Raw genomic sequence first — 12,055 nt, 5'->3', positions numbered from 1 at the left:
TACAGAGTGAGTTCCAGGACAGCCAGGGCTACACAGAGAAACCCTGTCTCAAAACAAACAAACAAACACAAAATGGGCAGGAAATGGAGATCCAGGCATGAAAGTCTACTAGAAGAAGAAAGAAAGGATGCAGGGAAGAAGAACAAGGGATGCTTGCTTCATGGTGCTGCTGGGTAGGAAGGAGAGCTGGAAATCCTCCTACATGGGGCTTGATATCTGCGATGAAAAACTTAAATCCCTCTCTGCTGAAGCTCTCGTGATATTTTCCAGAAGTGCCAAATGACAGGGCTTCCGCTAGACAGGCGTTGTTTAAGAAACTGGGGACCTAGGGGAGGCACCTGGACCCTTAAGGAGCTGCTATACATGCTACTCTGTCCCCAGGAGCAGACCTTCAGTGACCTGGGGGTCAAGTGCAAAGGGTCTCGACACGAGGAGACCATCCAGCGGCAGAAAAAGGCCTTGTCGGAACTCCGAACACGGATCAGAGAACTGGAGAAGGCCAGCTCCTCCAGTAAGTTCTCTGTGCCCTAGTCCCAGCTTGGAGAGCCCAGGGCCTGGTGTGCACCTTGGGGGTCAGCGAGTTGGCCAAGCCACCCCACCATCTAATAATCAGGACATTGTAACGCTAACAAGTGATGGACCTGGTCCTGCCTCAGGGTCAAGTGCACACCCTGACATTACATAAACAGGACATGAAGACTCACTACCATCTTCCTCTTTATTCCCCTGTCACCCGGTGGGAACTTTGTCACCGGTCTAACTACACCTGAGGAGGAGCCCAAGGGGGGGGGCATCCCATTCAAAAGGGCTGGGCTGGCTCAGAATGAGCAGCTAGGGTGTCCTGGTACAAGTGTCATGTGGTGCTCTGTGCCTGTGGTGACATTCACTATGGAGGCCTCTGCAATGGTAGCCTGAGTGGCCTTGGGCAAATCGCTTAACCTCTCTGGGCCTCTGTTTCCTCACCACTATCCCTGTGAGGTTGTGAGGATTAGAACAGTCCTGCAGTAAGTAGCCTGTAAACCGCAGCTACAGCAATGATGTGAAATGATGCCTGCCTGAGTCTACGTTATTTCTTTTATAGATCATAAGGACCACGCGAATGAATCGTTCCTAGAGCTCAAGACCCTCCGGATGGAAAAAAATGTACAGAAAATATTCTTAGACTCAAAGCCCGACTTGACAACTCTCACGAGAGTAGAGATCCGACCGGTAACCAAAAATCACTTATCTCCGCTGTGACTGACACGAGAGGGTGGGCACTAGGGCTGGCGTGAGCTGAGCCACGAGACAGTGTTCAAGGTCAGAGCCTCCCTGATAAGCAGGTGTCTGTCTGCACACACTGGCCAGTGAGTCAGTGGATACTGGCACAGACAGTGGCCTTCCCTCTGCACAGAGTGTCATGGCTTTGAGTCTGGACCAGGTTGGTCACTGAAGCGCAAAGGGCCCCCTTTTCTCTTATGAGACCTTACATTCTACAGAAAATGAGGTTATGCCAGGAGTTTGCCAAAGTCTGCTGTTCCCTGTAAACTGAAAGAGCTACAGCTACCTTACACACACAAGTGAGAGGCCAGAGGTGAACCGGGTGACGGAGCCCAGCCTGAATGCTGGGTGTCCGCCACCTGAGAGGACATCCAGCTGAGGTGACACACACCTGTGATCCCAAGCCTGAGGGCTAGAGGCAGGGGGATTAGGAGTGCAGGTCAGACTGGACTACATGGCAATTCTTAGGCCTACAGGGGCTCCTTATGACCCTCAACATCGTCAACAAAAACCAAGATAACCTTACGAATGCTTCCCCCAGTGCCTGACTCAGAGGTCAGGTGGAATGACAAGTAACTGTCATTACTATACAATGCTATCCCAGGGAAAAGAGGGACCTCATGCCAAGATTCTCAGGAGTGATTAACGGTAACCCTGAAGGTGACCTTGTAATCTAATGGATGTGAGACGGAGTGTGTGCTAGGCTGAGATCAAGGCCCGCTGGCTACATACTGGCTAACACAACTGGGAATAATGCACATGTTCTAGAATGGACAACAAAGTTATCCTATCTGAGCCAATGTCCTGTCCAGCAATCTTTCTGGACGTTTACTGTCCTTGGAGAGGGAGGTCTTTGAAATGATCTGGTTTTCTTACTAAAACCGTACACCCGTTCTCCAGAGTTGGGTGTGGTGGGACAGTCTCCAGGTGGGAGGTCAGCTAGATCTCATGGCCTGGCTCCGCCTCCCAGACCGGCCTTCCCTCTGTGGGGTGACCCCACCCCCACCTCATCATTGCCGCCACACAGCAGGGAACCTCCCACCCTCCATCCTCCAAAGTTGGAAGCAAATAAAATTATAAGGGGGTCAGGAGGAAGGAGAGCCCGTCCACGTGGGCCGAGTGCTTGCTGTGTGCTGCGTGTTGAGCTGAGCCCTTCACCTGGTCGGCAAATCCTAGCAGCAGCCCACCTGTAGATTTCCAGTGTCCCTGTTTTACAGATTAAGAACTAGGTCTTCAGAAGCTAAGCACCTTATCCAAGGTCACAGAGATAAAAAAGGAGGGACCCTGTGGTCCATCCCTGGCTGTCTTCCTCTAGCACCCTGCCAGTCGGCAGAGAAGGATAAAAAGGGGGATCCTGGAGAGGGTGCAGAGGACTCTGGTCAACTTACTGTTGTCTCCAAAGACCCTCTTGTTGGGGCCAGGGAAATGGTTCAGTGGGTAAGAGCACTTGCTCTTCAAACATGAGGACCTGAGTTCAAATCTCTAGTACCCATGGTTTTAAAAAGCAGGGTGTGGCCACACACCCACCTCTAAGCCCAGTACTAGGAGAGATGGATACAGGAGAGTCACTGGGGCTTGCTGGTTGCCAGGCCAGCTTCAGGTTCAGTGAGAGATCCTGTCTCAAGGGAATAAGGCAAAGTGTGACAGAATAGGACTCTTGACCTCCTCTGGCCACCACATGGGCTACACACACCTGTATACATGTACATCATCCTTGTGCACACACATGTACACACACAACACATGCATGTGCACCACACACACACACACACACACACACACACACACACACACCTTTTCTTCTTGACTCAATGTATAACTGTGTCCACTCTTGCCAGTTGCTTACTGTCAAAGGTTTCTGGTTTTCCAGCCAGGGTGTTTTGGGTTCTGCTTTAGTCTTCAGGAGGTCACAGGGCAGCACCTGAAGATGCTGAGGGCCAACCAACATGCCCACGATGCACCCTACTGAGGACTAAAGTCCACCCCGGTCCTGACGAGGTGTATTATGGTCACCCATGGCTCTCTATGTTTCTGCTTAGCCTGATTGCTGTTCCAGGCTTCAGTCAGAGCTTCCAGAGGCCAACTGGCTGATGCAGGGCATAGCAAGTGAACAGCTGGAACAGCTGGGCATGGATCAGCTCAGGAAGCGCTCCAAGGGAGCCTCCCCACCCAGAGAACATTTGGCCGCATTTTCTGAAGGACTCCATTTCTATTATGCGAAAATGAGGTTCTTCTAACAAAAGGAGAACATACTGTTCCTGTGTAGCATTCATTCATTCATTCATTCACTCAGGCACATCTTAGGCCACCATGTGCTACGCTAGGCACTAGAGTGGAGCATACATGCAGCAACATAGTCCCCATCTCTATGGAGCTTGTCACTTGGCCTAGGACTTCTCAATATCAATACATTAATATTTGGAGTCAGAGGCTGGGATGCCTTAGTTGGTAAAGTCATTGCCACATAAACATGATGGCTTCAGACTGATCCCCAGAACCCACATTCAAAAGCATGACAATGCACACACATCTTTAATCTCAGCTGTTTCATGGCAGAGACAGGTGGATCTCTGTGATTTCTAAGCCAGCCTGGTCTACCTAGTGAGTCCAGACCAGCCAGAGGCACACAGTGAAACCCTGTCTCAAAAAAAAAAAAAGAAAGAAAGAAAGGAAGGAAGGAAGGAAGGAAAAAAGAAAGGAAGGAAGGAAAGAAGGGAGGGAAGGAGGGAGGGAAGAGAGAAAGCTGATCACTGTAGTTTGTATAGTGTACACTTGTAAGCCCAGTGCTGGAGAAGTAAAGAGAAGGATTTCCGGGGATCGGCAAGCATCTCAAGACTGGGTGAGAGACACTGTCTAAAGAATAAGAATAGACAGCTCCTAAGCAGTGGCACCTAAGGTTGGCCTTTGATCTCCCTCTCCACACACAGAATATTTGGGGTCAGGTGACTCCCGGCCAGTTAGATTGGGGACTGTCTCCTTCATTGACATCCTTAGCATCCTCCCATCAGAAGCCAATAGCGCTGGCCCTCTTCAGATGCCAGCAGCACTTGCCCACTTCAGACATCACCAAACAACCTGGGGGTGGGGGGAATGCAAACTTAGCCCAGCTGAGAGGCCCTGCTCAAGAAAGAAGACATCAGAAGAGGAGCCGGCAAACAAACACCGAAGAGTTCAGACTAGATGGTCAGGAATAGAGATGAGAAACACCTCTTCCATGGTCACTCAGGGTCCTAGCTTCCCTGTGGCCGACACAGAGCGCCAAGAGAGCAAGATCTGTTCGTTTCTCTTTAATTTCAGCCTCAGAATGGCCCTTTCAACTCGGGCTCTACCTTGGCCATAGAGAAGTCCGTGAAGACAGACGCTGCAGAAGCCTTGGAACTCAGTGAGAAGCTGGTGTGTGAACACTGCATCCCCTCCCCTTCCCCTCCTTTTTCCCCAGCACTGACTGCTAACCACAGGATCATTTACTGCCAGCCTATGAGCCGTATTGACTTGTTCTAATAACTCGGCAAGACCCGGCTGCTACTCAGCATGGGTCAGGAACCAGCACACAGCCCGATTCCCAGGAAGCTGCATCGTTAGAATGACTATTCATTTCTGTTGTCATTTTCCATCCATTCTGGAAAAGACCTATGGTACATGGCTGTGGGGTGGGGGGCATGAACGGCCCAACTTCAGTCACTTCCAGCACACGTGTTTGCTTTCCAAGGCTGCAAAGAATGAGCTAGACTTAGACACCAGCATCCCAATGGCTGCGTGCAGCTTCCAATGCTGCTCTTACCATCAACCCATCTCCTTGCAGTACACAGACATGATCAAGACACTTGGCAGCCTGATGAACATCAAGGACATATCCGGCCACATGTCCCTGAAGCACCTCTCGCCCAAAGAGCGGGAGAAGGTCAACTACCTCCGACAGAAGAACCTGGACTTAGTATTTGATAAGATCACTCAGCTCAAGACTCGGCTTCAGAGGAAAGAGGAGCTCCTGAAGGGATACGAGCGGGAGCTGGAGCAGCTCAGGTACCACACACATCCCCTGGCTAAGCATGGACAGCTGCAGGGCTGGGACAGGACAGAGGGCTGGTTGCAGATAAAGCAAAAACACCAGCTGGGGGACCATGCCTCTCTGGCCTGTCTGCTTTCAAGCTGCAGGCTACACCTATTAGGACCTTGACTTGTGAGGTGGGGTGTAGCTCAGACAGCAGAGCGCTAGCCTAGCATGCACAAATCACTGGGTTCCATCCCAAGCAGTGTATAAGAGTTGGCATGGCCATTCATATCTATAAATCCCAGCACTTACTGAAGGATCAGGAGTTCAAGGTCATCCTCCACTGCATAGCAAGTGCGAAACCAGCCTGGGCAACATCCGACCCTGTCTCAAAATAATGAAAGGCTGGGTATGATTTGATAGGTAAAAGCCATGTGTCCCACAAGTCTTAGGGGCTGAGTCTGAATCTACAGACAAGCCGTAGTAGGTTCGTCTGTAATTCCTGTGCTCCTGTGGGAAGACAGAAGGCAGAGACAGGAGGATTCTGGTATACAGGGCAGAAAAACAACAAAGAGATCTTGTCTTAAGCAAGGACACATACCCAATGTTGTCCGCTGGCCTCCACACAAGCATGCCTACATTCACACAAACGAGTGTGTGTGCACGCACACACACACACACGCACACACACATGCACACATGCGCACACACACATACATACACATGCACATATGTGTGCGTGCACACACACACACACACACACACACACACACACACACACGCTCGAATCTTGATTTAGCACTTGTGTGACGTTGAAGGCCCCTCATCTCCCCAAGGCTTCCACCCACACCCTTGGAGCATCAGGAAAGGCCAGCAACACTTCCGGAACCACCCAATGCTCTGCATGTTCAACGTATTCTCCCCTCTACTCCCCAAGTCCTTGTCACTATCTCATAAGGCAAGCCTATACAGAAGGATCTAGAGAGGCTGGGGCCTTGAAAGGTGAATGGGGACGGTGAGGGGGAAAGGGACGCTGTCTCTCCGTGCACCCAGGCATAGCAAAGTGTCCGTTCAGATGTACCAGACGCAGGTAGCAAAACTGGAGGATGACGTCCATAAAGAGGTGGAGGAAAAGGCGCTGCTGAAGGAGGCCCTGGAACGCACAGAGCAGCAGCTGAGCCAGGAGAGGAGACTCAACAGGGTCTTCAGGCAGCAGAAGGTGAGGCACGTGGCCCCTTAGATGGGACAGCTGGGCATGGTGGTGCATGCCTTTAATCCCAGCACTTGGGAGGCAGAGACAGGAAGATCGCTGTGAGTTCAAGGCCAGCCAGGGATACATAGTGAGTGGCAGGCCAGCCAGGGATACATAGAGAGATCGTATCTCAAAAAAAAAAAAAAAAAAAAAAAAGTCAGCCCCAGGAGGAACCCCCTCCCCAAATGCAGGCAGTGGCTGAACGGCTTCTGTGGCTAACAGATCTAGCCAGACTCAGAACTCTACCACCTGCTTTGAGATCTTAAGCATGTTCTTAACCTCACTGAAGCCCAGTATGCATCTTACTGTTTGTAATGACATCTGTTTATTTCCTTCCCTGTTCACCTGTGGGCGTGCATGGGCTATAACATGTGTGTGGAGGTCAGAGGACAATTTTCAGGAGTCAATTCTTCCTTTCCACCATGTGAGTTTTGGGGATCGAACCCAGGCTGTCAGGTGTGGCAGTAGGAATTGTGACCCACCGAGCCATCTCAGCAGCCCCCTCCACTCTTGCTAAGACAACACAGACCTCAGACTCAGGTCAGGCTGATGAGGAAACTAATCGCTACCACCATCTCTTCATAGGCAAGGCCCAGGGCTCAGTGTGTGCTACACAGACATGGTCATTTACTAATGCCGTTAAGAGGCCTGCCTGGAGAAGACCATGATCCTGATATTTTTTAACAGATAAGGAAATGGAGCCTTGGTGGGTTAAGGGGCCTGGGCTGGGGATGTAGCTCATTTGGTTGAATACTTGCCTGGCATGTGCAAAACCCTGGGTCAGATCGTCAGCTCTGCATAAACTGGGTGTGGCGATGCATGCCTGTGAGTCCAGCGTTCAGGAGGAAGAGGGGGAAGGCTAAGAGTTCATAGTCAGGTTTGGGGACCCCCTGAGCCACATGAGGTGAGCCCAGTGAGACAGTGCTGAGAGGTTTGCTCGGGTCCACACAGTGGCTAGTGAACAGGGCTACATCACGGCCCCAGGTCTCCCCTGATTCCTGTGCTGTATGCTGGGCTGATCCCAAGGATCCCCTTGTAATCGTTATCTCTTTTGACTTTGGGGCTTCGTGCTGTGTGTCCTTGCATGCATGTATGTGTGCCCATGAGTGTTTGCATGCATGTACGTGTGTGCCCATGAGTGTTTGCATGCATGTGATTCTATGCGTGTGTTCAAATACGCAAGACAAGCTTAAATATGTACGTGCATAACTGTGACAGTGTGTCTGTGTTTGCATAAGCATATATTTGACTCTTGTGATGTGACTCCCTGTGTGTGTGCGAGTGTGGTTGAGCTCTGAGGAGACCAGCTATGAGAAAGGATGCCCAGGAAGCACTATTGGGAGGGGGGGCATTGGAGAAGCCCACTCCAACCCCAGCTATGAAAGCAGCCTCCAACATGGCTGCTTACACTCATCCCTCTGAATTAAACATCACAAGCCACCACATGTGTGTGCCATGGGCTACCTCAGGCAGAAGTGGGGAGAGGGGGGTTTTGCGCTGAGCCTCCACACCAAGGGCAGCTAAAGCAGATAGGAGGTTGGACTTGCCAGGGCACCCATTTCTTCCCAAGGTGCCCCCTGAGATTTGTCAGCCCCAAGTCCTCAAGAACAGACACAAAACCATAGAACAAGACCTCAGAGGGCCCCCAGCAGCCCATTGTGGTTTGCTGGCTGAAAGTATAAGAACCTGAGGATTTGCATAATCAATGTCACATGCATTATTCACGAGCTGCCTCATTCATACACAATGCAGCCAGCCTGTTGGCACCAGATGACATCCCGCGCTAGCATGGGGGTGACCCCTCCCCAAAAAAAAACAGCCCAGTTTAGCCTGCAGCAGGGGGTCCCAGCAGAGCTAGGGCTGGGTCCCAGGCTTTACGGTATGGAGAGATAGATGGAGCCACAGCATGGCCACACTGTGCTGATAGACGTCATGCTCGCTCAGACTCACGTGCGTCTGCTGCCTGGGTGCGCTCACGCCACACTGCACCTGCTGCTGTGTTCCACAGCTTGCACGGGGCTCCTCCAGGGCCACCACACTCAGAGAAGAGCTGAGGCTGACAAAGGGTCGCAATGCCTGGCAGCCCAACAGCAGACACTGCGGAGCTCACAGTCCATGTAAGGTCTCTACTCTAGGCTCCTCCCCGCTTCTGATTACCATAATGGCAGGGCGGGGGGTCTTGGTCCAGCATTGTGGTTTTCATATGAGGCCTGTGGCTCCCCATACTGTCAGGAACCCCTGTTTTCTAGGGAAAAAGAAACTCTAAATCATCGTCCATTCTAGGAGTATATTTTCATTTAAAGGGGTTAGTTGGGTACAGTGTGCAGTACACACCTTTCATCCAGCACTTGGAAGCCAGAGGCAGCTTCATCTCTGAGAGTTTGAGGATAGCCTAGTCTATAAAACTGAAACCCTGATTTCAAGGGAAGGGATCTTAAAGGAAAATCCATTTTCTTTTCCATTTTATCTTTATTTTTTATCAAGGGGGCTTAACAGTTTTTCAAGGTTCCCTCTGTAATGTAAAGATGGACTGGTTAAGGCCCTAGGCAGGGATGTTTCCAATCCGAGGTTTTCGAACCATTCTCCTTTATAACAGACAACAGACAGACAGACAGATAGACAGACAGACACAGATACAGACGCACACACACACACACACGCATACACCAGTATAGTTGAACTGCCTGAGTGCCTCTTCGCAATACAGAACTTTCTAGAATCAAAAGCCTCCAGACTAACCCTTCCCTTCCATTGGTGTGTGGGGCTCACACACACACACACACACACACACACACACACACACACACACACACACGTGGCACGGGGTCGCGTGAGGATGCCCTCATGCGTGTGTATGTTAACATCATGCACATATGCCCGTCCATGCCTGTCTTGTGTCAACCCCACGAGACGACCCCCCTTGGTCCCCAAAAAGACATTTTTGCTTCTTCTCTCACGTCATATATACACCAGTGATTTTATAATCTATGTCTACAGAAAACCTGGGAGGCACACATGAGGGAGAATAGACAACATTTGTCTTCCTAAGAGGGGCTTGATTACCTCTCTCTGTGTACACTACCATCACCTCCGGCTGTGTGATGAGGCTGGTTGTCAATAGTGAGGAAACGCTCAGTGTCCATGGGACTGTAGGACCACTGTGCTCAGCCCTGTCCAGTTCCACGTTCCTAGAAGAGACACCTCTCTCTAAGAATGAAGAGGTCGACTTTGGAGTCAAACAACGGGGTCTGTGCCCACCTCTGACCCTTAGTGACTACTAGGTGGCCACTCTGTGTCTTGGCTTCTCAAGAATGACAGTGACAAACAGAACCCTGTGCAGGGTAGTGGGAAAGGGGTACATTGCAGATGATGGCAGGACCCCCCCAGATTCAGTGCGATAGGGCAAGAAAGGCAACTCCAGGCCGTCGGGGCTGATCCTGGGCTCTTTCAGAGGGTCTCTTTCAGCTCACTGGTGCCTCCCGCGCCCCACCCCCAGCCGAGAGCCCAGCCACCACCCCACTCCACCCCCCCCCAGGGGGGGAGCTGTTTCCTGCTCCCGTGAAGCTGGCAGCTCTTTTGTCCAGCATTCTTTTCTCGTTGGTGAATGCAGCTGGGGCTGCCGCCAAGAAAGAGCAGCAACTTTCCGTGAATGGCTCAGATGGGAATTTTCAATAGAAAGCTTTAAAACACTCGGGAGCTGCCCTCTAAGAAGCCTGAGAGCCCTTTCCTGGGGCTTGGTCAGGGCTGGAAGTGTGAGAACAGCTGCTATCAGTGGCTTCGTTGGCCAGAGGAGCCACCTTCACTCCCTCCCAGGCTCCAGCCTGTCAAATCCCAGCCCAGAGGTCTGGTCACTGCTATCAAGAATGGTCTCAGCTAGGCTGGAACCTGCAACCCACCCCACGTCATTGATTTAGATCCCTTGTCTTCAGGGTGAAAATAAAAAACAGCCCGGCCCATGGGGTCCTGTTCAACAGGAGTGTGGGTGTGAAGCAAGAGGGACACCCCGTGATGCCTTTGGCTATCTCCGACATCTTTATTCTGTCTAACTCACTGTCTTCTAAGATTGGCTTGGGCCCAGTGCTGTCTAGCTCTTCTTCGCCTCTGCTCCACTGTGGCCAAAGAGCAGAAACCGGTAGATGAGATCGGCTCCTTGGGTAGAGGCGTTTGCTATCAAGCTTTAGTGCCATAAGTTCGATTCCCAGGACCCATAAAGTGGAAGGAAGAAGAGAGTGGGCTCTCTCAAGTTGTCCTCTGTCCTCCACATGAGCTCATGGCTCCACAGACACTAAATAAATAAACAAATGTAATAAACAAGGATTTTAAGAAGCCATCGGATTTGTCAAGTAGGAATGGATGGGGAGCCGCAGAGAAGGAAGACTGAAAAAACAAGTACGGGGAAAATGGTATAATGATTGAGCAAAAAGTATAGCGAAAACGTGTCCCACCCTCCCGCAGGCCTCTTCCAAAGCATGGGGCAGTGAACCGTAGCATCTCCCAGAAGCCCCCCGTAGCTAAGCCCCAGACTGGAACAGGTGAGGGCAGACTGAACGCTCCCTCTCTCACCTGGTTTCTTCATTCAGGATCGAGGAGAGGATCTGGAGCAGAGAAATGCGTCCTGCAGCTACTCTTTCAAAGACAATGAGAAGCAGGTAGGAAGAGGCCAGACCCATTAGGTAGCCGCTGGCAAAGCAGCCTGTCTCTGCAAGGGTGAGACCCCTGGACATGAACAGGAGCCCATGCTGCCCAGGGACACTTCCTGTCCTCCCCCCCACAGCCTTGCCCCGCCCACTGCCTCCTGGCACTTTGGACATGTGCCTCTCTAACTCAGGGTCCCAAAGTGAAGGAAGCCCCAGGGCACTTTTGGCCAATGAAACAAAACATCTCAGACACTAAATGGCATAGGATTTGGAGAAAAGAGAAAAGGAGGGAGCGGGGAGCCCCAAGACTTCTTTCCTAAGGATGGAGTATGTGGGTCAGGGGGTACAAAGCAGAACCTGGAGTGGAGGCAAAAGTTCTTAACCATCGAATCTTTCATCCCTGCATGTGGGCGGCCTTCATGTGACTCAAGGCTTCCTGGCACCCTGGGACTCTGTGGTAAACAGAGATGCAGCTTGGTCCCCGGTTCACCAAGGAGTCCTCCAAATACAGTGCATGAGCTGTCTGTCCCGTGTTCTCAGAACACGGATCTTCCAGAGCAGTCCCCCAGGGGGACCTCATGTGACAGGATGTGCCACATCCCTAAGAGCAGTGGAAAGGCAGCACAGCGTGTCCCCTGAGTCACACCTGAGAGCAGATCTCGATGTCCTCGTACCCCTGCCCTTCCTAGGGCTCAGCTAGCCACCACTTGGCCTTTGTTCACAAATGGATTTGGGAGCAGTGAGCTAGGGTCCCTCAGAGTCCCTGGGTCCCATGAAAGAGATGAGTAGCTTGACTTATTCATAGGATTTGGATTGGGTAAAGGGGTTTGCTACAGAGAGAGGAGAAAACAAGGAAAGAGGAAGGTACACAAAGGCCTGGGGCTGCAGATCAGTGGTCCTTGCCTAGCACGGGGG

At 51.4% G+C, this 12,055-nt stretch overlaps 2 protein-coding genes across 9 annotated transcripts in view; one reads left to right on the top strand and one right to left on the bottom strand.

The window, feature by feature from the left end:
• Positions 1–8,637, bottom strand: part of LOC116096971 — a 15,868-nt gene extending 7,231 nt beyond the window's left edge. For 3 of the 5 annotated variants that reach the window (XM_031379358.1, XM_031379360.1, XM_031379361.1), the window contains exon 1: positions 5,564–6,444. The gene's annotated coding sequence lies outside the window, so the exon portion shown is untranslated. Of the gene's footprint in view, positions 1–5,563; positions 6,445–8,453 lie in introns of those variants that run through there. The other 2 variants (XR_004121167.1, XM_031379359.1) reach the window with 1 other exon arrangement.
• Fhad1 (forkhead associated phosphopeptide binding domain 1) overlaps positions 1–12,055 on the top strand; it is a 128,632-nt gene that overhangs the window by 107,641 nt on the left and 8,936 nt on the right. For 3 of the 4 annotated variants that reach the window (XM_031379356.1, XM_031379354.1, XM_031379355.1), the window contains exons 26-31: positions 382–511; positions 1,082–1,209; positions 4,558–4,653; positions 5,063–5,283; positions 6,305–6,470; positions 11,084–11,152. In XM_031379356.1, coding sequence (XP_031235216.1) covers positions 382–511; positions 1,082–1,209; positions 4,558–4,653; positions 5,063–5,283; positions 6,305–6,470; positions 11,084–11,152 — 810 coding nt within the window. Of the gene's footprint in view, positions 1–381; positions 512–1,081; positions 1,210–4,557; positions 4,654–5,062; positions 5,284–6,304; positions 6,471–11,083; positions 11,153–12,055 lie in introns of those variants that run through there. The other variant, XM_031379357.1, reaches the window with a different exon arrangement.

The sequence above is a fragment of the Mastomys coucha genome, unplaced genomic scaffold, assembly GCF_008632895.1.
Source record: "Mastomys coucha isolate ucsf_1 unplaced genomic scaffold, UCSF_Mcou_1 pScaffold18, whole genome shotgun sequence".
Taxonomy (NCBI): Eukaryota; Metazoa; Chordata; class Mammalia; order Rodentia; family Muridae; genus Mastomys; species Mastomys coucha.
The sequence above is the reverse complement of the archived record's forward strand: the minus strand, read 5'-3'. Positions and strand labels throughout refer to the sequence as shown.